The 24,758-nt window shown below is 37.5% G+C and overlaps 1 protein-coding gene and 1 long non-coding RNA gene across 3 annotated transcripts in view; both read right to left on the bottom strand.

The window, feature by feature from the left end:
* Window positions 1–7,285: 7,285 nt before the first annotated feature.
* The window catches only part of vps41 (VPS41 subunit of HOPS complex), an 84,949-nt gene continuing 67,476 nt past the window's right edge, over window positions 7,286–24,758 (bottom strand). For both annotated transcript variants that reach the window (XM_088643525.1, XM_088643526.1), the window contains exons 19-29: window positions 24,445–24,589; window positions 23,877–23,918; window positions 23,723–23,773; window positions 23,154–23,291; window positions 18,458–18,512; window positions 16,859–16,999; window positions 15,934–16,070; window positions 12,390–12,489; window positions 11,379–11,423; window positions 8,371–8,450; window positions 7,286–7,563 (exon numbers count right to left, since the gene is read on the bottom strand). In XM_088643525.1, coding sequence (XP_088499651.1) covers window positions 7,483–7,563; window positions 8,371–8,450; window positions 11,379–11,423; window positions 12,390–12,489; window positions 15,934–16,070; window positions 16,859–16,999; window positions 18,458–18,512; window positions 23,154–23,291; window positions 23,723–23,773; window positions 23,877–23,918; window positions 24,445–24,589 — 1,015 coding nt within the window. In that variant the 3' untranslated portion in view covers window positions 7,286–7,482. The remainder of the gene's footprint in view (window positions 7,564–8,370; window positions 8,451–11,378; window positions 11,424–12,389; window positions 12,490–15,933; window positions 16,071–16,858; window positions 17,000–18,457; window positions 18,513–23,153; window positions 23,292–23,722; window positions 23,774–23,876; window positions 23,919–24,444; window positions 24,590–24,758) is intronic.
* On the bottom strand, window positions 21,011–23,147 carry LOC148657367 (uncharacterized). The gene is made up of 2 exons (XR_015940953.1): window positions 22,726–23,147; window positions 21,011–21,812 (listed from the first exon to the last, which is right to left on the bottom strand). It is a non-coding gene; the product is annotated as an uncharacterized LOC148657367 (long non-coding RNA).

The following is a 24,758-nucleotide window of genomic DNA, read 5'->3' as shown; positions in this document are numbered from 1 at the left end:
CTAACTATACAATACCCATTTTTCAGCTTCAGTTTTCTTCAGCTAGGGAAGGTTTTACAAATTGTAAATTTTACCCTCATTGAAGAAGTCCAGCCTGTGAGAATTACATTTTACCAGTTATCTTCAACTTCATCTGAATGAATAGAGATGGAGAACTGTAAAGTGTAATCTAACAGATTCCTCTCAGTGCTGTAAAGAATGGACATGGTTGTGTTTACATGAATCTATGAAGTTTCTAAAAATTGCTGATTCAGACTTAGTGAATCGAGGACAAGGACACACAGTGAGTCAGCTGCTGTACTAACAGGATATTTTGGCACCTGGAATTCTGTCTTTAAGCAATGCATGCTTAAACGTTACATAACAAGGGGGATAAAAAAAAACTCTCCATAAATACTGGACAGCAGCTGGAGACATTAACATCTGTATTGTTAGAGAATAGTTTAGACTATCAACATGATCTACATCATATCAGTCAGGTTTCACTGACTGACTTTAAAAGTACTGGGAAGTAGCAACTTTTGATTGAGATTTTCAAGAATTCAACTCAATGGGGGAACTCTACGTTAGAAGGTTAGATATTTTTTAACTCGTCTCTTATAGCCATTTCTTGAATGAAGTCAGCTTTCATCTTTGACAACATGGCAGGGTAAATTGTTCCAGTTTCTGTGTAAAAAAATAATCTCTCTTGTAGTTGGTTTTAAATGTGCTTCCTTATACTCCCCATCTGTGTTCAGGTCCCAGATCATGGTCGAAGGAATCAAGATACCTGCTGGTTTTCCTTCCAGACAAGCGCTGTACATACTGTATCCGAATCCTTCACTGAGCTAATACTGTACTTTGCTTGATTATTTTTTTTCTTTGCCGAGTAAGTTTTTTTTCTTCTACTCCTCTGTAAAGGAGTTGTGAAATGTAAACAACCTCCAAGATCTGTAAATACAATTAAAAAGTTCCAATTCATTCCAAAATCAGGTCATTTAAGAGTTGTAGTTGAGCGATCAGGATTAACATCAGGAGGTCTCTGGGCCTCTGGGTGCAGGACTGGGGACCCTCTTTCTACAAGCACTTTCTATTTCTTTCCCCATACCTGATCCAAACGGATGTTTTAGTGAAAGGATCTCAGAGCAGACAACCACTCACACACCCACCCATCCATCCAGTTTAAAAACAACTCTAGGTGAGGGTTACCGTAACCTGGACCCTACTGTAATCCGGTAGCACAGGGCACAAGGTAATGATGAGAGTAGAGCCCCGATAAAGGGACAATATACAGTACATATATATAGCCAATGAGACCTAGCTACAGTAGTTATCTTTGGTATTATCTTTTTTGCACTACAGTATATACTGTATTTCATACTTTATTAAATATTTAATTTTACTTCATTGTTCCCGTATTCTTTAAGGCAGGACAATGGATATTCTTTTTAGTGTTTGTTCAGCTGCCCCTTGTCCTGTCCTGTGCTTGGGGTAGTCAAAATGGCCAGGCAATTGTATGAATTTCGAACTAAGACTAAACTGTTGTTGATAAATCATTTAGTCAGCCTTCTTGAGGGTGGGGTACAAGAAAACTTGGCTCCAAGGCAATATAAAAGACAATACAGGAAACTAGAGAATCTAAGAGGAAGACAAGAGATGAGTGAGAAGAGGAGACTGCTCCATTAATGCACACTAAACTAACAGAACATGCCCAATTAATCTGAGAACTGAAAAAAAATATTGTGAGTTTTAACGTACATAAGATACTGTAGGTTTAGAATTTCTGGAAATATTTATTTCCTATTTGTGGTATCCACCAGCCTAATGAAATCTCTCACTTTGTGTAATGAAACTGTAATTTCAATAAATAATGCTTTTTCTGTAACAGATACACCTGCAATTTGGCCTCCAACCATTTGACCTCTTTCAAAATCTGTTAGATCTCTCATTTTATTTTAGAAACTTACATATTGAAGTGTTGATTTTAAGCCATCTTTTATAGTGGAAACATATTACCAATCAGCATTGAAATTAATATGAAACACGTGTAGAATCTTTTTAATTGTGACTGTAAAATAAAACAAATTTCAAATAATAAAATTGTAATTTTAAAACTTTACAATTTCAGAATACAAATTGTTTTTCATCAGGTGTTTCCATTATTTTGTCCATCCCTTGTAAATATCTGTACCTACAGTAAGTACTGTACATAATAGTGGATAATATTGTGATAGGGCTTGAAAATAAACATGGTCTTTTTACAATGCTTGCTGTCTGGTTATTAATTTGGTACCTCATTGTGCTGAGCACTTAAGAAAGCATATTCCTGTATATGTTCTGTTCAGCATTTCCTGACATTAAGGGGGGTGTACAGCAATTGTTAACTTATAACAACTTGCTTGGAAGGCAAGCTGATGTCAGGATTGATTTACTATTTCATAATTTTTATTCTCCTTCATCCAATTAGTTACACACCCTTGCACAAAACATTATTTTGTTACAATGGTCAAAATATACTGGCAGACAGTATATTAGGAGAAAAAGACTGCATGACTCATAGACTAGTTTATCCATTTTTCATAGAGGCTTCATAGAGACTTCAAGCGTTTAAAGGAAACCTAAGAAGAAGCAGTAGCCTCAGACCTTCTGCGTTGCAGGGTCTATCAGCTCATTCTAAGCTTAAGTTAAAACCTTTGAAAGTGAAAAGAATGATGCAAAGATTAATTTGAATGATGAGTTGATATATTCAGTCAATATTTTCTGCTAAGGTTGACAAGCTCTCCGCAGTTAATGGAGTTTCAATTGTTTTCAGAAACTCTATTCAATGATACACACATTTCATGCATGTCCTTGACTTTCTTTTAATTATTTTAAACCCTTTGTGTATGGAGAGAAGTTAATAAAATAATACTTGTGAGACAATGACGTTTCAAGAACTGGTCAAAAGTCACCAGGGTGTTCATTTATGTCAATTATGAAACTAATGCTTTTTCTGCCTATTATTGAATTGGGCAGAAATAAAAAAATAAAGAAAATGCTGTTTCTTCACCATGTGTTTCCCAGCTTTTGAATATCCATGGCAATAAATATTGGTCAGCCAAAGATCCAAACAAAAAGTAGCCAGCAGCTACAGTACTGTACATCACCCAGCAATTCACAACATGCAGCACTCACCTGCAGTCTGTGTGGGTCCTAATGCCATAGTATAGTGATGGAGACACCACACTACAAAAAAAGGCACCATCCTTCAGATGAGATGTAAATCTGAGTTCACAATCTCCGTGGTCATTAAAAATCCCAGGGTATTTCTCGAAAGGTGTCCTGACCCATTTTTCCCCTGGCCTGCTAACAATTCCCACTATCAATAGGCTTAATTAGTCTGTTCCCTCCCCACTGATACAATAGCTCATGTGTGGTGAGTGTACAGGCATACTATGGCTGCTGTCGCATCATCCAGGTGGATGCTGCACATTGGTGGTGGTGGAGGGGAGTCCCCATTACCTGTGAAGCACTTTGAGTGGAGTGTCCAGAAAAGCGCTATATACTGTAAGTGTAAGGAATTATTATTACAGTATTAATAGTATGGATTTCCATACATGGGACTACTCAGAAGCTATACTACAGTAAGTTTCTAGGTGACTGATTGCTATCCACAGCACTTCAAACATCTACAGTACCTACGGCCTTTTTTTTACAGTTAAAGACTTTTGTACAAAACATCATGTTTGTCTGCATATTTAGTTATGAACATATTTTTACATATTTCTAACAGTAAATTAAGATAAAATTTCATACCATTAACTTTTTCATGAATGTTTCAGACCAGGCTTATTTTTTTCATCCCAAACCATAATGCACAGGTCTTTCACTGGACAGTAGTGAATCAAACATTTACTATTGTTCTCATGACGAACTCTGACTTTTCAGCAACATTATACACTGATAGAAAATTAATGGGTAAAAATCCATGTTTACAACTGTAACACGTCATCAGCTGATGTTTGTCTGGAAGGTTACAGCTGCAGGGAGTTGGTGTTGATGGGCTACAGCTGTGAATTGTCCTATTTTAACATCCCACTCTTGAAGCAAAAACATATAGTTAGAAACCTCTCCTAAACCCGTGCAGTGTGTGGTTGCAATCACCACAGAGGTGGCATGGCTAGGCAGACAAGAGCTGTCAGCCACAGACACTGTGGAGGTTCTGGAAAACAGCTTGATTGAGCAGCAGAGGCTGCCGGAGAAGTGACCTATTAACGGGGTTAGTAACTGTGCAGTGGGAATGTTGTGGTTGCCCAGGAGGGGGCATGGCTGAGCGATCAACTGGAAGTCCCATGGAGGTGCAGGAAGGAAGGACAGAGGGTTTGGTGAAAACGTACTGTATGGGCATCCAGAGGCTGAGCAGCAGACTCCCTGTAGGTTGCAGCCTCCATAGGTATTCTATGTGTGTTTGTGAAGAGAGAATGGTGGGATTGAGCACCTGTGAGCAGAGAGGGCCAAACTAGAATCCTGGGAGGGGGGGGGGTTCAATAGAAAAGGACTTCAATTGATAGACCACTGTAAAGGGATATTAAGTGGGTCTGGTGTATGATGCACAGTGGAGCAAAAAATGAGTAGTGCATTCTCAAATGGTCATTTTGATGGCAGTGTATCTAACTCGTGTTTATACAGTATATGTTATTGTGGGTGTTGATCTTATTGGGTATTATGGGAGAATTATACAAAATACAAATTAAACTGTAGTTGTGGAAACATTATGTGCAGCAGGTCCAGAAGAGCTCACTTGGTAGAGGGAGGGCCTGTATGTCAGTGTTCACTTTGAGCCTTCTGTCTGCTTTCATTCTGTATTCAGTGGCTCTTGTCAGGCTGTTTCTGCTGCTCTACACCTGGGGTCAAGTTTTCTTTTCTCAACTGTTTTCTAATCTGCCTCCTGAAGACAGACAGTAGCAGAATGCAGGAACACTGACAGGATAACTACCTGTCAATGCTGTCCACGCAGTTTAATTCTCTTGCCACTCAGAGAAGCTGGGATGCACAGTTCCCTGGCGCTCTCTGTGCAATACATAGCAATAAAACAATTTTCCTTGACAAAAGACAAATAGGATATCTTTCAACTGGCAAATTTTAGTAATTTCACTTGTAGAAGCTCATATTTTTGAGGGCCCTTTGTGCTGTAGCTCATAAAACTAAAAAGCTCAGAAAGTATTGGTATCAGTGAGTTAACAGTCCCAAGAAGGGGATGCTGGAAAGTATAGATGTCAACTGCACTGACATTGTCTGACTTCACTTAATTCACTTAGAATCATTAAAGATACAGTATTTGCTAGAAGCAATTAGTGTTTCACTTCAAAATGTTTACAATTGACAAGTTTATTGTGATTAATCAATAATAAATTAAATGATTTTGTGAACCTTATGCCCAGATTCCAAAAACACACTGGTAGGTTAATGGGCTTCTGTGTAAACTGGCGCTGTAGTGTGTACATGCGTGTCTTATGTTTTTGTGTGCATTGTGATGTGTATCTTAAGGTACCCGTGCCTTGTGCTCATTACGTGCTGAGAAAGGCATCCCCTGCCACTCTGTATTAGAAGAAGTGATTCGAAAATGGATAGATGGATTTTTTGAATCACTACACAGTGTTCAAAGGGTGCCAAGATTTCATTAACTGTGCTTAACAACATACTGTAAAAGAGCAGTGGCTCTATCTTAATAATTCATCCTAATGATTGTAATGAGGACCTACCCTAAGGAATTCTAGGGAATCAGCTTCATCTTCAGTTCTGGGTAAAAAAGTGCCTCATATTCCCTTTTCCAATTGAACATCTCTTGATTTGTATTACAGATTTTTACTACAGCACTTGTATCAAGTTCTGTAATCTTCCCTTCTAGGGACTAAATCGATTCTTTTCCTCTAACTTTTCCTGAGTACAATATTCCTTGTGGATTTAGAACTATTTTAATTATTTCCAGAGATGCAGTCTCCATGTGGTAACATACTGACCACAATTGCACACGATATTCTACTTGAGGCCTCACTGCAGAACCTTATTGTAAGAACGTTAACCTTCTCATACAGTTTTGATAAATGGTATTGCACAGAAGTCCATTTTCATGTAGCCAAAGCTACAGTAAATACTAGAACTTTGCCATCCATTTTTATAAAATGGGACAGCACACTATTTTGGCACAGGCAGAATGACATATGGGAAATGCATAAGCAGGTGATAATGACTAAGGAGCCTGAGCTATAATCAGATTAATTTTTCATCTAGAATGGAGTGATGAAAATCTTCACCTTAATCTTCAGTTAAAACTCTCACACTGTAACAATATCTCACATTTCAGACAGGCTTTGAAAGCAGACTAGCAAAACTCATTAGCACTTTCAAAAAGCTGCATAAATACAATAGTTATTTTATTAATTGCACAGTTTTTAGGATGCAGGGTATAATAATCAATACCCCTTTAAAAGCCTTCAAAGACATTTACTGTACCATATCCTTAGTGCGAACACACAATTTATTTTCAACCAAACAAGGAATGTACAGTATGTAAAAAGTGTTGCATTTAGAGAAAACCAGTAACAATTACAATAACCTTTAGTTTTTCTTTGAAATTAGAACTGGGACTGGAAAAGAGGGATCCTAGATACCTTAAAATCCAACTTTATATATGGACTCTCTGCTTGTAAGATTTAAATTGTTATCATTTGATTGTTAAGCTCACACAATATTTACTAAAGGATAACATCTGGAGGGAGGTGATCTCAGATATGACAAAATATTAAAATATCCTTAAAGTACTGTACTGTTCCTGTGGAAACAGTGGATGCACTTTCTTTAGAACTACAGAAGTACTATATTTTGACTATATAAGATAGTTTAAGATAGTTTTACAGTGGTAGCCTGGAACAAGATACCCAGGCATGCTGTCCAAGCACTCCCTGGCATCTTTCAAAAAAGACCTGGATGAGATTCTCACATCAATTTGTCACTAGCAGTTAAACAAAAGGTCTTGATGGCCTCCTCTTATTTGCCACCTTTCCTATGTAGATACAGTATATTTATTTTTATTATAAATAATACTACACATTTTGTGTGACTGATAAGCATGTTAGCTAATTACATTGTCTTTAAAGAGAGATTTAAAAATTGTCTAATATTTCACTAACTCTCTAGTAAATAAAAATATGTTGGTAAATGTGTTGAATTATATGCTCAATTTATTGTTACGTGATTTGTTTCAGACACCTTTACACAGAGTTCAAAGCAGTGTTGCAGAACTTCTGTACACAGAATAGCAGACCTGTTACATAAATTAAGTTTAATGTTGGAAGGGCATGAGTATACAATGTATTATTTCAAAGCCGTTATTTCCATTGTGAGCAGAGAGGGCCATAGCTGAGGACATGCCAAGAAAACAGTTAAGTGACAGAAAGACACGAACACATTTTAACGAAAGAAAAAAAGACACAACGTGAAGTCTCTTTTCATCGTGAACACAGTCTATTTCTTCATCTCTATAAATCCACTGCCAGGACCTCTACATTTTGCACTGCAGATGTTACAAAACTGAACTGCGGGAATCTGGAATAATAAAAGAAAGATGTTTTTATTTTAGTTTGTAAACACTTCTAAGAAATCAACATAATTATAACAGTCGCACTATTTTGTTTTGACCCATAAAATTTAGAATGCTAGAAATGCTTTCATTGCTGGTACATACTTAGCCTTCCATCTATAAATATCCCATATTATCACACTCCATAAAACAACACTTGTATAGTACAATGAGATCAGTTTGTTGATTACTGTGTACTTAATTACAGATCTTAATGCAGAACAATAGGATTTTTAGATTTTTCAGCAAGTTACTCAGACACCAGTTTACTCCACAGTGTTCATCATTATCATCTACACATGTTTTTACATTCGACTTCTTGCTTTTGCAAAATAATGTGCTCCACAGCATTGTTCTGCATATTTTGGAGATACACACATACAGTATGTCTGACTGCTCAATATAACCTATTAGTGAGTGCTTGTGCTGAAGTGACCCTGTCTCAGTAGTGCTGCTCCTTCTTATGCACAGTACTTTTTCAGACAGAATATTTCTGCATTTTCACAAATCATTTAAACATTTGCCTCAAAACAATATTTTTAAAAAGTGACTTGAGACAATAAGGAGATCGAGTTGCCTTTAATGATTATTTTGTGATCTTTCTTTGTACAGTATGTGAAGACTTGGGTGGTGGCATCCAGGCTTAAATATCCACAAAGCAAGGGTGAATGTGACAAGAATGTCTACAATACTTGTAGATTTAGAAAGAGGGGGAGAGGTGGATAGAGGGAGGGAAAAGGGGAAAGGGAGGAAGAAGAGGAAGACGTTCTTACAGTTCCCGGGGAGGGTAAGCACTCCTTGTGAAACATGTGTCTGCAGTGAAACACCACCACGTTGAAGGTCTTGGCTGTATCTGAAATGAGCACAAATCCAGTCACGCCTGCTGCAGCAACACACAGAAGTAAGAAGAGTCCCCTACACTAGTATATCAACTACTCTTAAATGCTGTAAATGTGTGGTTTAGCTCTTCTCCCAATAAGAAGAATTACATGTACTGTACCCTTAAAGAGAGAGTGGAGTTCTATAAAAATAACTGTCTTACACTTTACTTTACTTTAACTGTTTAAGTAATGTGCCTGCATTTTATTCTTCTCATTGTTTACTTCCTGAGAAATCTTATGCACTATTGTGTAAGTCGACTGTAGTCACTTTCAAGGTTACTTAATGCAGCCAGGGTGTGTCCTGAACACTGCTGTCTGACTGCTGGTAACAGCTAGAAAACAGTTTTCTTAACCTTGATGTTGTTGGAAGCTCGTCTGTTTGGCATTTCTCCAGTAAATGCAATTCATTTCAGAAAGCACCTTCCAGTGAATATTAATATGATTAGAATATTAGCTGACATTTGCAAAATAACCACCAGACAAATAATATGTATCTGTAATATCACTTTGGGTTTTATACAATGTAAAGACAAATTCCAGACACACCATGGGACAAATCACAGGGTTATGAAAATGTAATTAAGTAGCAAAAATGTAATAAATTTTATAACAGGGTTATGAGAATGTAATTAAGTTCTTTATGGTTTAATATTTTTTTATCCTTTTAGGTCACTTATAGTTTATAGTTTAAATTAAGTTATAAGTTCCCTAATGTACATTAGGACACTGACAACTAATACCTTTTTTAATATAAGTAACAGAAACGAAGAAAGGACACTAGTCCATCACAGGGCGCGCACACACACACACACAACATGGTCAATTTTTCCAGAACCTAGTTGACCCACCAGTATGTTTATGCACTGTGGGAAGAATCCGGAGCACCGAGAGGAAATCTACATGAATATGGGGAGAATTGAACCCAGGGCCCAAGCATGGTCAGGCACCAATGCTGACCGCTGTGCCACTTTCTTTTTGTTATCCTGACCCAATCAGGAATAGCCAGTTTGTGTTTTTCGTGGCTCAGTTTTGCCATTTCCTCTGTACATTACAATACTCCATTTTGCCTACCTCTGAACTGTTTGCTATTCAACCTGTCATAGGCAACACCACCCCATACCAGAGCCTCAGTGGAGGAGAGCTCCGTACTTCACAAGCATCACATGCCTGCAAGCACCCAGGAGACTGTAGAAGTTCCTGTTCCAGTTCAGCTGTTTCAACCCATCCTGCTCTTGGCAGTTTACCCGAACTGTGCGTGGCCACTTGGGGAATCCATTTCACAACTGGCTAGGGTCATCACCCAGGATGAAACCCAGAATCTCATACAGTAGCTCAACCTGCACTCAGGAAAACGTCTTGAGCTAATTAGGGATGCTATTATAATTATTTTTAGGTGCTCATAGTGAGTCATATACAGCAGTAGAAATAAAACACTTAATTTATTTCTACATGTTTTAACAGTCCATCTGGCTAAGCAAAAAAATAAACATTTTTAACAGCATTTTTGTGTGGCATGGGGTTGCACATTATCTGTGTAGTTGAAAACATACCTAGGTTACCTCTCTTTTTTTTGAGGAGGGCTAAGTAGGTTACGGTTTATGTTACATGTTCATTCTCTCTTGCGATCCTTAACGTCTGTTTGTTTTTGTGCCTAAATGCCAATTCAAGCACACTCACTTCACAGTTTTCTATTCAGCAGGGAATGTTTTAGAATTGCTGTAGTGTGCTAATGTCTTAATTATACATTGAATCAATTTTTAATATGTCAACTTGACCCAATTAATTGTATGGATCAGTTCCCAACACGCAGCTCTGCAGGCTGTGGCAACAAACTGAGGCTGACTCAGCTCCATCACACTTTACTAAGAGTAGCAGTGGGAGAGCTGGTATGAAAGCTGCAATCACTCAAGACTGGTAGCTTTGGGAATCAGCTACAATTCTGAAAGTATGACCAAACAAGCATACAAAAGCACATAGTTTCTATTGATCTTCCAACATATTCTTCTAAGATTCTTCTAGGATTGTCAACCTCATTATTGCACTATTTAACAGGTAAGTCCACTGGGCAAAAACATGTTTAAGAGTAGAATTAAGGTAGTCAATTAGATATATATTTACATAAAATATAACACCTTCATATAAAAAAAACTTTTTTAAATACATAAACTACTGTTTGCTTTGATAGTTGGGCCCTCACAGTGGAAATGTAGCAGAGTTTTGAGTCATGTGCACGTCATCACCTGGTTATCTTGGTAGAGTAGAAAAACTGGTCACAAGCGATCAGTCCATTGCTTAGAATGATCATTAACAATTTCTGAGTCTTTGTTTTTTCACTAGGACAAGGCATGTTGCCCTACCAGGCATACCTTTATAAATATCCACCAGTGAATAATTTATTTCCAATTAAAAAGTGCCATCTATCTAATTGAGAAATGAGTGCTATTTCCTTAAGGTCCCCCTTCTTTTAATTGGTGAAGTAATTTCTCACTTCTTAGCCTGGTCTAGTGTACAACTGCTTTTTTTACATACCGTACATACCACATATTTTCTTCCATTAAGCAGATGTGCACATCACTAAAACATTTAATATTTAAGATCTGGTCTTTTTACAAATCCTAGGATAACCTTCTTCTGGTGTGACATAGTAAGAAGAGAATAACAGTACTGAATTGGGTCTTTGCTGAGATGTTTTATATTGTGGAAAGTAGCCTGTGTTTTTAACTTGAAAAAACACACCCTTTTTGAACTAAAAAAAATCTAGAAAATGACAAAGAGATTTTTGCAATATGGATAAAAAATGTAGGTGAAGTACATTTTCATAGTTTATCTTATTAGCTTTATGCTAATCTTAGAGCAGCTACTGGAAGCAACCAATTACTCTCAGTCAACAGTGAACTTACCTGATGGCAATATTGGAGCGTGACATGATTCACAAATATTCTCTTCTGTGGGAAAGCCAAAAATGACAGAGCATTATAGTGGGAGTAATTTGGTTTGATAAAAAGAATAGGCAGCATTGCTATCAACAACAAACCCTTAAAGAATCAGTAAAAAATAACTGGAATAGAGTTCTTAGACAGACGTAAGGGAACATTTAGAAAGGATTTCACAGGGAAGAGCGCACAGGTTTCATGAACAGCTCAAAATCCAATTCTGTGTTATGAAATAATACAAATCTCCACGGGCTGAACAGCAGATTTCTTTCTCTTTTATTTCCCCTTAAGTCCTTCATGACTCAATCTTAACAGTGTTTACCAAAGCAAATTCCAGCAGTGTACCTTTTCTATACTAAGAGATCACATGCTGTCCAAGGTAATTTCTGTTTCTGGTGTCTTGGTTTTAGGCAAGGATGAGACGGCAGGCGTTTCTTTAACGTGCAGGAGGACAAAATCAGATAGTGGTCAATCAGCATTACTGCACCGAGGACAGGTGTAGTGAGAAAAAGCCAGTGAAATCATCTTCTATGCTGGCCCCCATGTAATTGCTGCCTACTGCTTAGACACAGCAGCAGCTGATTAATTTAATTTGGGTGGGTGGTGACCTGGTGTGACTGTGAGATCATAGATCTGTTGTCTTGCCTTGCTCAGAAAAGACCAGGAGGAATGAATAACATACATACATAACAAGCATAAGAAGGTGAATACAAATAAATAAGGGGGAGAAAGCTACTGTATTTGAAACCAAACAACCAAACCAAACAAACAAACAAGCTATCTAGGAACCAAACAAACTACAGTAGAAGGCTCAACTGGCCTCCTCTCATTTGTACCTCATAATATAAAACAAGAAAGAAAATGTCTGGTCAGAGCTGCTTTTATGACTGACGTACTCCACACTGTAAATCCGTTCATTTTTATTACAAATTGACAGGACCTCAATCCCAAATTGTGTAGCTGCTTATTAAAACATACCGTCCACCCGGACACCTCTCATCTGAGTTCTCTGCATTTTCTTTAGCAGTGATAATGAGTCTGCAACCAGTATCTTCTTACAGCCTTCTCGAAGTAAAATCTGTGGAAAAGAGAAACAGCTGATGGGGAATTATGTCACCTGCTTTTGGCAATGTTAAACTTCTGAATTCTGCCACATTTATTTAAAGAACAGTCATGGTTTGTTTTTGAAATTGGTCACAGAGCTCAGTTTCCTAACTCTTCTTCACAATATGTAATCTCTGTTTTGTTGGCTTTAACAACACAAATTGTTATATTTTTGCTTTATTAAAATGCTGTTACCAATAGATAACAGAATATTAATTTCTTCAAACATTTTCTGTTCCCTTAAACCAATATCTCTTTTGTCAAACATGTGCTGCCTATCAAAGTTAATCAGTTTACACAAACAGTTCACAGCACACCAGACGCGTGGTGCAACCTGTTCTTATAGCCTACAGCCATGATCTAAGCGTTAAGACTAAAATGGCCTTTTTTGGGCTTCAGGCTTATATTTTTACTGCTGTCAAGTCTCCCTGTGTTAAACCAATTCTGCTGCTGACTTCAACAATTTTGCCTATACTAAGGAAGGCAGACAGCTGTTTTTTCCTTATAAAAGCCATGGTATAAAGAAGAGATCTTTCAGTAATACTGTACCTTTCCAACCTCACACCCTGCATGATCAACCCTGATGCTCAAGTATCTGTTCATGCGGTGTCAACATGCAGTGAAAACAAATGCCTGGATAAGGCACACAGACTCAGCTTCATTTGGACTCTAATGGAAAAGGTGGAAATTATTCTCCTGCGTTTCCTGCCTTTCATTACGTCTGAGTAGCTTAATACTTATTTTTTCATCAAGGTGCAGTAAAGAAGGACTCTTGGTTAAATTATACTGCAATTTTACTGCAATTTTCCCTATAAAGCTGAGTAATAAAATTGTACTTCTAGGAAACCTGTAACTTGAGACTACAGTATATACAGTATATTTATATATTGAAAAATACCTACTATAACCTCACAATTGCCATGCAGTAAATAGTGTAAGTGATGCTGCTTGATAAATTGGGTGGGTCTCATCACATCAGGCAAATACAGGCTTATCTATTTTTGTCAAAGTGCCTGGGCTCCTCACTGCCTAGTATGCTGCAGACAGCTGCTGACACTGCACTGCCACTGCGTATCATAGCACCGCACAGTTCAAGAGAGCACATGAATAAACCATGAATCTGTTGAGCAGGGACAGCAACAGCAACAACAACATTAATGTTAATGCTAATTCAATAAAGAAACTGTTACAAAAAAATAAACTGACCAAATAATATGGAGTTCTGAGGGGCACAATACAGATGTATGGTCACCATTGGTTAAAACAGCACAGTGAAAAAGTTTGTTAACCCCAAAGATAAGTATGGAATTTTTTTTAGTTTTAAGATGATATGAATCAAAACCAGTGTTTACACAATATCCTGTAGGGATTACAGCAACCAATTCTAAGTCTCTTGAAACAAAATGATGTATGAATTAACCAATGGGTAATTAAGGTAAAGGGGATGTGAAAAAGTAAGTGAACAGTTCATTAGAATCAGGTGTTTAAATAATTAGGTAGATCCTGGGTGCTGCATTTGGAACATAAACAGATCAGAAACATTGTGATTTTGATCCTCACCATAGAGTTGTGGTTAAAAATAGAAACAAGTCATGTCAGGATCGTAGGAAATCTCTGAGCTCCTCAGAAGACCTGTTACTGATGCTCACCATTCGGGAAAGGGTATAAAACTATATCTAAGAGCTTTTCTAAGAAGTTCCACCAGACCACTATCAGACTACAGAAAGTTTAAGACCAGTCACTCTACCGAGGAGTGGCTGTCCTACTAAAATCTCTCTTAGAACAAACCAGAAAGCAAGGAAGTTACACAAAATATCAGAGTAAATCCAAGGAGCTGCAGGCCACTCTAGCCTTTGCTAATGTGACTGTTCATGACTCAACAATGAGAAAAAAGACTGATCAAGTATGGTGTTCATGGCATCATAGCCAAGGAGAAAACCACTGCACTCCAAATAGAGCACTGCTGCCCATCTGATGTTTACCAAAGAGCACCTGCTCTCTGGACAGATGAGTCAAAGATAGAACTCTTTAGTCTCAATGAGAAATGTTACAGTATGTTTGGTGGAAATCAAGCACTGTTTTCAAACAGAAAAACATAATCGCAACCGTCAAGCACGGTGGGGTGGTAGTGTGATAACTTTGACCCCTGATGGCTTGCCATCATTAACGCAAGCATGAATTCTGCATTGTATCACAGGACTCAACAGAAAGTGGGTCAATCACCCAAAACAGAAAAGCAGATCTAACAACCAATGGCTGCAGAAGAAATTCCACATTTTCGATGGCCCAGTCAAACTCTGCACCTAAATCCCATCAAAATGTTGTGGCAGGACCTGAAGCAAACTGTCCATGCAAGGCTGCCCTCAAAAACCTGATCAATAATAGACTGATCAATGGTAACAAAAACATTTAGTTGTAGTTATTGCTGCTCAAGGAAGTGTACCAGTTAGTATACCAAAAGGTTCACATACTGTATCACACACTGATACAGAATGTTACATCAATTTTGGACAGATCAATGTCAAAGCAGTATCATAATTTGTTTCATTTGGTGAATTTTATTATTAGGACTTAGATGGGGATCTAATAACATTTTAGATTTAAAATGTGAAATATGTGAAAATCCTGAGGGTTTCTCAAACCTTTCGCTTTGTACATTACACCAGAACTGTTAGGAAGACTGCTGATATCAAAACTCAGTATTACTACACAATGCTTTCTATTTGTGAGACTGCAGCAATGTTTGAAGAACATTAACCGATACATTAAGAAAAAAAACATTCTTGTTTTGCTCTGTTTTGTTCCAAAAGGTCACAAAATACTTCTCAGACATTTTAATATACCCTACCCCATCACCTCAAAACACAGTTTGGAATCGGCTATTGCTGATCATCTCAGCTCACTGTTACCAGCTCAATGAGGATGTAGCAATCCAGCCCCTGAAACACGCAGCTGTCAGAGTTCTCATTTCTGCCATTTTCACATTGCGAGCCCCAAAGGACTCAAAGGACAGTAACAGTAACTTAGACTGGGGCGATGCAGATCTCACGACAGCACTAGCACTCTAGCTGTCTCAAGCCCATCCGACTCTGATAGTGCTTGACCAGTTGTGCATCACACATGGCAAATCCCAGCCACAGTCAGCTAACAGCATCTACCAGTGTTAAAAAAGTAATGTCTGGACTAAACCTGCACTCCAAAGGAAACAAAAACATTCCCATATCGTGCAACACCTACAGATATACTGTATATACAGTATAAAGTATTGGTTATTCTTGTGATTCTTGTGATTAGAATTATTCATCACAGTAAAAGTTACATTCAAAACACACAGCATGCATTTCCAATAATTTTGCTGAAGAGCTTCAAACAATCATAATGACCGATAAGACTGTGGAAGGCAGAGCTCTTCCCATACTTGCAAGTTGTAGTCCTGAAGGATCTTGACTAATGAATCTCTCAGGTTCGGGATTTCCATGCCTTCCTTGATGCGGTGAATCAGGAGGATAGGATCAACATGGGTTCCAATGTTATTCAGCAGGCCTGTGATAAAGGCTGTACAGAAGAAAGTGATCTTGTTTGAAGAATACATCATCATTAGTTGGAAGAGTTAATAAACCCTCATCAGTTTTGGTGCATTTCTGTTTAGTATTTCAATTGTCTTTGCATATTTCATAACTTTTTAATTTTATTGTCTGACACGTTTTTTCTCTACAATTTTGAAAATCTGTTATTTTGCTCAAATCCACTATATAAATGTGATATAGTTGCTAAGCTCTGATCCTCTTGTACAAGAAAAAACTAGCTAAGATTAATTTAAATTAGCTGAAAAAAAGACCTAAACATAAGTACATCCATGAGTGCTGTATTTTAACTATTTTAACATACCCAGATACACAGAAAGTATAAGTATTTATGTGTGCTAAATTTAATATGGAAGTATTATTGGCATGAATGGACATTACATACCCTGGACATAAAATACAGTACACATTTCAAACAAAGATTCGGTTATTGCAAATTTATCAGTTAGTGCTGGTATGATTTTAATATTTAAGTCAGGCAAACTAACTTTCAACTTAAAGTTCCTGACTGACTGACTTTTATGGTCAGCTTGGGGTGTGACAGAAAATACTCTTTTAGCTGTTAAGTTCACAGTTTTAATGGAGCATCATCATGTTATGAAACAAAGACAAACACAACAATTGTACATGACTAGCCTTCACAACTGGCTTTCCTGTAACCTGAAATACTACTGTTGAATAAAATGGCACTGACATTTTTGTTATGTTAACAAAAAAAACAGCTAGTTATCCACAGCAGCCTATGATTGTGAGACTCACGAGGCTTGTCAATGGAATAGGAGATCAAGTCTTCCCACAGCTCAGCGTCATCCTGCTCCTTGGCAAACTCAATGGCCTTGTCTACATCGTGGAGCTCTTCCATTATCATCTGTAGAGCCCGTCGACTGTTGCCCATCCTGCCTGCAGGGGTAATTACAGTTATTGTACAGAGGCAGTTTCTGAAGGTAAATCCACTTCAAATGATCTGCGCTTGGGATCTCAAGCTCTCTTCTATTACCTTTGGAGGCAAGCAATTCTTTCAAGTCTTCCCCTTTCATTCAAATGTGAAGATTTATTATTTCATTACTGATTAATTTCTCTTTATATGACACCTCAAACAGCTTCCAACCTACCTGAAACTCCTGTCCATGACTCTTAATAGATTCTATAATCAATAGTACAGTTTTCAGACAACTGTGTAATAAGATAAAAAGTCCAAGCTATTGAATAACTCATTTCACTTTAATTGGGTAATTATTGTCAAACAGAGAGCCTTCGTAAATGTCATGAAGATGTAAATCCATCATTTAAGCTGCTCTTGCACATGAAAAAGAAAGGCAGGGATGAGTTACGAAGAGACCCAAAGTGCAGCAGACACCAAAACTTACAACACAGGTCTCTGCTGTCTCAGAACAGTTTCTCTGAGGATTTTAAAATGGCATGCTTGTGTTCAAGGACTGTATACCCAAACATCTGAGGAGAGGAGAATAGTCTATGAGGGTAATGCCAATAAAGCAAATGAAATTAATAAGAATGAACCCTGAAAATGAATACTGTACAACTTCAACAATTAAATAAACAGTTCTTAAAGATTTTTTTTTCTGGAGACTTCATCTTCCTTTCCCATTCCTTCTAAGTGATAGATGTTCTGAGGTGATAGATTTTCTCTTTACATTGCTCAAATCCATTATATCCACTATATAAATGCTATATCACAAACCTGCACGGGACATCCCTACAATTTCCTATTACACAATGAAGCACTTTTTAAATTTCCTCAATAAATAATCCTGTCACCTGTTCCTAATAAAAATTCTCCTGGAGAGTGTCTTGGAGACATTACATTGGCATTGGCATGATACTTCCACAGAAATACATAAAACCTTATGGACATTTTTGCACAGTTTACAAGCTCTGAACTCTGTGTATCAACAGTAATAATAATTCCTACTAGTGGGACCTAAAACAAAGATTTTAATCCTATATTGTGGGAGCTGGAAAAATAATAGGAGCCTCTTTGCTGGCAACAGTGGGTGCATACTATAGCTCCTTGTTATTGTTTCAGTTAATCTCAAAGAGGCTTTTTAAAGCCTTCCTGTAGAGCTATAAATATAACCCCTATAATTTTCCCTTAGTACAGGGGTGTCCAGTCCTGGTTCTGGAGGCCTTCAAGGTTTCTTTGAAGCTGCATCGCCAGAAGAGCTGTGACGAAGTCTTTAATTTGTACAGTTAAGCAAGTAAACAGCTTTAACTTGTTAAGAACAGAGCTGGAATGAAACCCTGCAGACTCAACATCCAGGACCAGGACTGGACAGCCCAGCCCGACTATAACAGATGCAATCTATATTCTAATGCAATACCGTATATAAATATACTCACTTAGCAAAAACACAGTCTCCTCCACAAAGTTTCTTTGTTGACAAATTTCAAGTGCCTGAAACACACAAAAATAATTATGCTTTTCAATATCACGCTTGCTTTCTTTGCTGAACTATGATACTTTCATAATCCATTTATACAATTAAAGGAATTCTAGATTTCCATTTCACTAAATAGTAAGACTATGCTTTAAAAGCATACCTTGACAATGGTAGAAATGTATTAATCCTAATACCCTTACAGATTAACAATGAACTTCCATTTCAGTTAAAATAACTGAAAAGGGCAAAAGTTAATGAATTCCTCCATCAGGGTGGATCTATGGATTAGCATGTGGATGTCAAACTCTGCAAGGAATTATAGGCAGCCTAAAAAGGTGAATGAGGAGACAGGTGAAATTTATGTCAACTTCCAATTAAGCATCTGTTTGATGTAAAGAAGTCATTTAGACTTCAACTGACAAGAAAACCAGAATAAAGTATGTTGAATTTGGGCAGCACACGAGGTGGACACCCCTAGATAATTACATTTGCGGGAAAAAGAGACTTTGCTGACTTGTGGTGACTGCCATCTGGTGGTTATACTGTATATAACCAGACAAGCTTTCTTCATGTACTGTACATGCCATGGTAAGAGATTTATCTTTTAGCAAAGGCTGTCTGGAAATATTCACGCTATGAGTATACAGATACATTTATCATCCTTTTCGTTTCAGCTTTTTTAATCTTCCAGAATTCCAAGTTATAAAGAAATAAAATAAGGTTATTAAAGAGAATAACAGTGTGGACATCAGATTAATAAGATAAGATCACTTTGTTAGCCATATACAATTTCTTTTTTCTTTTCCCATACCCCAGCTTGCTCTCCATGAGACACACAGGCACACAGATGGGGAGAGAGAAGCTTGGGATCAGAGGGCAGGGTCAGACATTTATTCTTTCATAACGCTGTATTTTAACTATACCTACTCACTATTCAATGTATATGAATATAAGAACAGAAATGTTACAAACAGTAGGAGACAATTCATCCAACCTGGCCCATTTGGTAGTCAGCAGCTAATTTATCTCATCCTGCTGTTTCTTGAAGGAAACCAAAGTATTTGCTTTAGCCAAATGACTGGGTAGCTTGCTCCATACTCCCACAACCCTTTGAATAAGTTTCATGTTTCACTATTCATTTGGACGAAGTTCACTGTGTTAACTGTATTGGGAACTCTGTAACTCTTCTCTATTCAGGACTAGAAAGGTTCAGTTTTTTTGGCTTTTCAGTGTAGAACAAGTCCCAGACTAAATCCGGTTGTTCTGCTCTAGAAGAGTCCAGGGCAGAAATATATATTTTTACAATGTGGTGACCAAAATTGTACAAAATATTTTAAATGAGACCTTGCTTATTTTTTGTTTTTAACGATACTCTACTGTACATCCTAACATTTTTTGTCTTCTTAATTGCTTCCCCACATTGTATAGAAGATGTAAATGATGTGTCAATATAAACACCCAAATGTATTTCATGAGTAGCCCATTCTAGCTCATTTTGTATTTATAGTTATGTTTATACCACCTGGGACATTCTGCACTTGATTTACATTAAACGGCATCTGCCAGGCGTTTGCACAGTCTTGGATGTTTTCTAAAACATTTTGATTTAATTTGTTTCTTCCAAGGTTTTAGCTAGTCCTCCTAATTTACTATCATCTAAAACTACACTAGTAGTTTGTTGTCTATGTTGGAATGCAGACCATTGATATAAATAAGTTATCCCATTAATTATATTGTCCCAATTTAGGTACTCACCTATTTTCTGTACCCTCTGCTTTCTATTTAAAACCAATCCTCAACTGAAACATCCATGTTTCCCTGAACACCTGCTGCCTGCAATTTGTGAATTAATCTTATATGATTATACTTTAACAAAAGCCTTCTGGAAACCTAAATTCACTATTTCATCAGCCTTGCTTATATCAATTACTATTGTTGCTTGATAAAGGAAATCTAACAAGTTGATTAGGCAAGACCTACTTGTAAATCTGTGTTGACTGTTTCCTAGGACATTACTTTCATAAAGAAGGTCCCCTAGTTTTGTTGTAATAATTATTTCCATAACCTTGTTCTGTCCAGGAAAAAAGAGCAACTGTTAGTCCCACCTTGCGTCCTGTGCTTTCAGGATAGACATTTGCTTTCTACAACCCTTAACAGGATAAGCAGCTTTCTGATAATGGATGGACAGATGGATTTATGCAGGGAGAGGGGGCAAGGTGGGGTGCTCATGGGTTAAGAACAGATTTCTGAAAATAGATTTCTGAGGCAGAAAATGGTGCTCAGGACCATTGCACTGCCATTCATGTTACTGCATACACTTTGAAGAGGAGAATGAAATGTTCACATTTGCCAAACACCTCATACATAAGTTATAACTCATACATAAGTTATAAATGTATAACTGATGAGATAATAAATGCAAATAAAAAGAGACACAGATGTAATGGGAAGGGTACATGAGGTCAGAATTTTCATAAATGTATTTTTGTGAAAGAAAAAAAATCAACTAAGGTTACAACAAATGCCTGCTTTATATTACCATTCATTTGTATGACGTCTTCTGACTTAATACATTGTGAAATGTCTTTGAACAAACAGCAGCAGTAATGGATGCAAAGAGAGCATATACTACAGCAATCATAATAATAAAATCATATTTTTAAATTATAAGCAGTAAGAATTAAAATTATTCACTTATTATGCAGTTGGAATTAGAACATCTCAGAAAGTCTCCCAATTGTAAAACAAGTGTAAAAAACAAAACAAAGTGCAAACAGTGCATCAAGACAATATACAAACAGTAGACAATGTGCAAGTAAACATGTAGACAGTTTGAATTTAAACAATACAGACGTGTAAACAATGACTGGAGATCTTTAGTTAATCAAACTAGTCACCAATTTGGCAAACGATACCAATATAAAAGGATCAGCAAAAATTGTAGAAGCTGCAAAGGAAATTCATAAAGGCTTAATGAAATGAATCACCAGCAACCATATCACCATGAAGCTCACAACTGGCAACCCACTGAAGCTAAGGTGGTGTGAGTTATTGCTGGAAGTGGTGTTAGTGGGACCAGTAAGGGGTGCTCATCCTGTGGTCTGTGTGGGTCCTGATGCTCCAGTATAGTGACAGGAACACTATACTGTAAAAAGGCGCCGTCCTTCGGGTGAGACATAAAACCAAGGTCCTGACTCTCTGTGGTCATTAAAAATCCCAGGGTGTCTTTCGAAAGGAGTAGGGGTGTTACCCTGGCATCCTGGCCAAAAATTCCTATTGGTCTGTATGAATCATGGCCTCTGAATATCTATGAACTGGCTTCATCCCTCTGTTCTCCTCCCCACTGATAGCTGGGCAGTGGTGAGTGTACTGGTGCACTATGGCTGCTGTCACATCATCCAGGTGGGGCTGCAAACTAGTGGTGGTGGAGGGGAATCCCCATTAAAGTGCTTTGAATGGATTGTTCAGTTATATAAGTGTAAGCAAAATATTATTATTAATAAAAAATAAAGAATGGACAAACAGCCAGCACATAACATTTAATGTAGACGGATGCAGAGTTTAACCTCCAGAACCTCGAACTATAGATATGAAATTGGGAAATACTGAATTTAGGAGTTAAAGATTTAGGTGTTTATATTACATTATTTAGATCTTGTAGAAGTGGTGAAGCAAAATGGCAAATAATAAATAATAATAATAATAATAATAATAATAATTGCTTACACTTATATAGGGCTTTTTTGGACACTCCACTCAAAGCGCTTTACAGGTAATGGGGACTCCCCTCCACCACCACCAATGTGCAGCATCCACCTGGATGATGCGACGGCAGCCATAGTGCACCAGAACGCTCACCACACAGCAGCTATCAGTGGGGAGGAGAGCAGAGTAATGAAGCCAATTCATAGATGGGGATAATTAGGAGGCCATGATTGGTAAGGGCCAATGGAAAATTTGGCCAGGACGCCGGGGTTACACCCCTAATCTTTTCGAGAAACGCCCTGGGATTTTTAATGACCACAGAGAGTCAGGACCTTGGTTTTATGTCTCATTCGAAGGACGGCGCCTGTTTACAGTATAGTGTCCCCGTCACTATACTGGGGCATTAGGACCCACACGGACCGCAGGGTGAGCTCCCCCTGCTGGCCCCACTAACACCTCTTCCAGCAGCAACCTTAGTTTTTCCCAGAAGGTCTCCTATCCAAGTACTGACCAGGCTCACACCTGCTTAGCTTCAGTGGGCTGCTAGTTGTGAGTTGCAGGGTGAAATGGCTGCTGGCTAAATGAACATTAGGATAGTTAAAAGTATAGAATTTAACATTAAGTCACAATTGTGCAATACACTGATTTTGGTCACTGTCCAAAGAAAAACAACTAGATAAATACTAGATAAATAGTCTTCTGATCTGATTTGTTGTAAGAACTGAATATTGTTAGTCTTGAACAGTCCCAGTGGAATAACAGTGACACATGAGCCAAAGAACACAAATGTAAACTATAGGGAAGTGAGTTTAAAACAAGGAAGAGGAGACACGTCTTTTCACAAAGGTCTGTGGGAGTATGGAATAAACTACACAGCCACAATTTTAAAGGTGATACCCTGGTTTCTTTTTAAGATTCATTTTGTGGAGTTTTCATGAGATGATCTGTACCTTCTCCAATGGGCAGTGAATGCTGTCTCTCAGGAAGGGCAGCAGGTTAGGGCGATCATATTCCGCGTACAATCCTATCTGCTTCTCATGGTACTTCTGTCCCTTGTGATGGTCTCTTTTGAACAGCTTATGCAGGTACTGGCAAAAGAATTATATACAGGAATTCAGCATCACAGAATAATGGTGACATTTCATATTTAGATATGGTTGTTTAAAAAATGGAGGCCCCATTCATAAATGTCTGGCTAGCTTTGACTTTATATTTTTTAAATGTATTTTGCATGATTAAGAGTCTCAATAATGTGCTTCAATGTACAAACCCTGGGGCCAAAATGAACTGATACATTTGAGTATATTACAAGTATCTGAGTGTATCATGTATTCTTCACATGTTTCATTTTTCTTTTACCAAAAATTACACAAATGATAAAAATAAAATACCTAACAACTTAAATTAAAATATCAAGGAAATCTCTATTTCATATTACAATAATGTCATTTTTACAGTAGCTATCGAAAACACATGACTGGATTGAAGGGACAAAGACATTTCCATTGCCAGTACTCACTACATGCAGTAATTCAGGACGATTCTTCAACTCCTCCACCACCCTGTCTATCTGTAGGAATGGAAAAATCAACATTCACAAATGGAAACTTAAGCTGCACTCTGCTCTCCTTTATCATTCCTATTACAGAAATTCTAATCAGGGTTGAACTCACCGAGATTTTGTCTTCATTGTCCAGCAACATATCAACAGCTTTCTGAGAAATACAAAAAAGGTCAATTTCATTGTTCTGGTAAAAAACACTGTACCACAACTAGAAGCAGAGACTGCTTCTACTTAATGTGTGAATTAGGCCACTTTTAAACTAGCAGCTGTACTCTGAAATGTGTTACACTTGAAGTGAGCACCCTTACGCTCGCACAGCCCAAAGTGAAGACTGAAGTAGTTCTCATCTCTTCACTTTCCCACGTCTAATCCTGTATTTGAAGGTGTTTGACAGTAACACTGTACACCACAAGGAAAAATATTGGCCAGTTTCAAAGTGTTCAAAAAGTGAACTGCAAAAAATAAATCTAAAAGTACGCTATTTCCATTGCTCACTTTTATATGGTTTACCAATTCTGCTTAAGTTGAACAATAGTTGATTTAGATGATCACAGTTGAAACAAGTTGTATATTATTAACATCTTAGCTCCTTAAGCCGTGAGCATGAACACTACTGTACAATAACTGTTATCATTACTATCCAGAACACATTTTTATAGGAATATCCCTACACTTACCTCTTTGTCAAATTCCATCAAAAGAACGATTTTATCTTCAATTGAGGAAAACAGGTTGTGTCTATGAATAAGCTGATAGACATCTTTATGTCTCAGTCTCAAGTAGATCTCCAAAGCTTTGTCGTAACGCTGGTCATATGTAAACCTGGATAAAACATAGCAATTTATACAACAGCATACAGTATTTTAAAAAAATATATGGCTTGACTTCTGGGAAAGTTGGCCCTGGTGTGAGTGTGTGCATGTACTGTATGTGTCTGTCCGCCATGTGACGGACTGATGTCCCATTTAGGGGGTACCCTGCCCTGAATCTG

Source organism: Lepisosteus platostomus, chromosome 8 (assembly GCF_059453375.1).
Source record: "Lepisosteus platostomus isolate fLepPlt1 chromosome 8, fLepPlt1.hap1, whole genome shotgun sequence".
Lineage (NCBI taxonomy): Eukaryota > Metazoa > Chordata > Actinopteri > Semionotiformes > Lepisosteidae > Lepisosteus > Lepisosteus platostomus.
The sequence above is the reverse complement of the archived record's forward strand: the minus strand, read 5'-3'. Positions and strand labels throughout refer to the sequence as shown.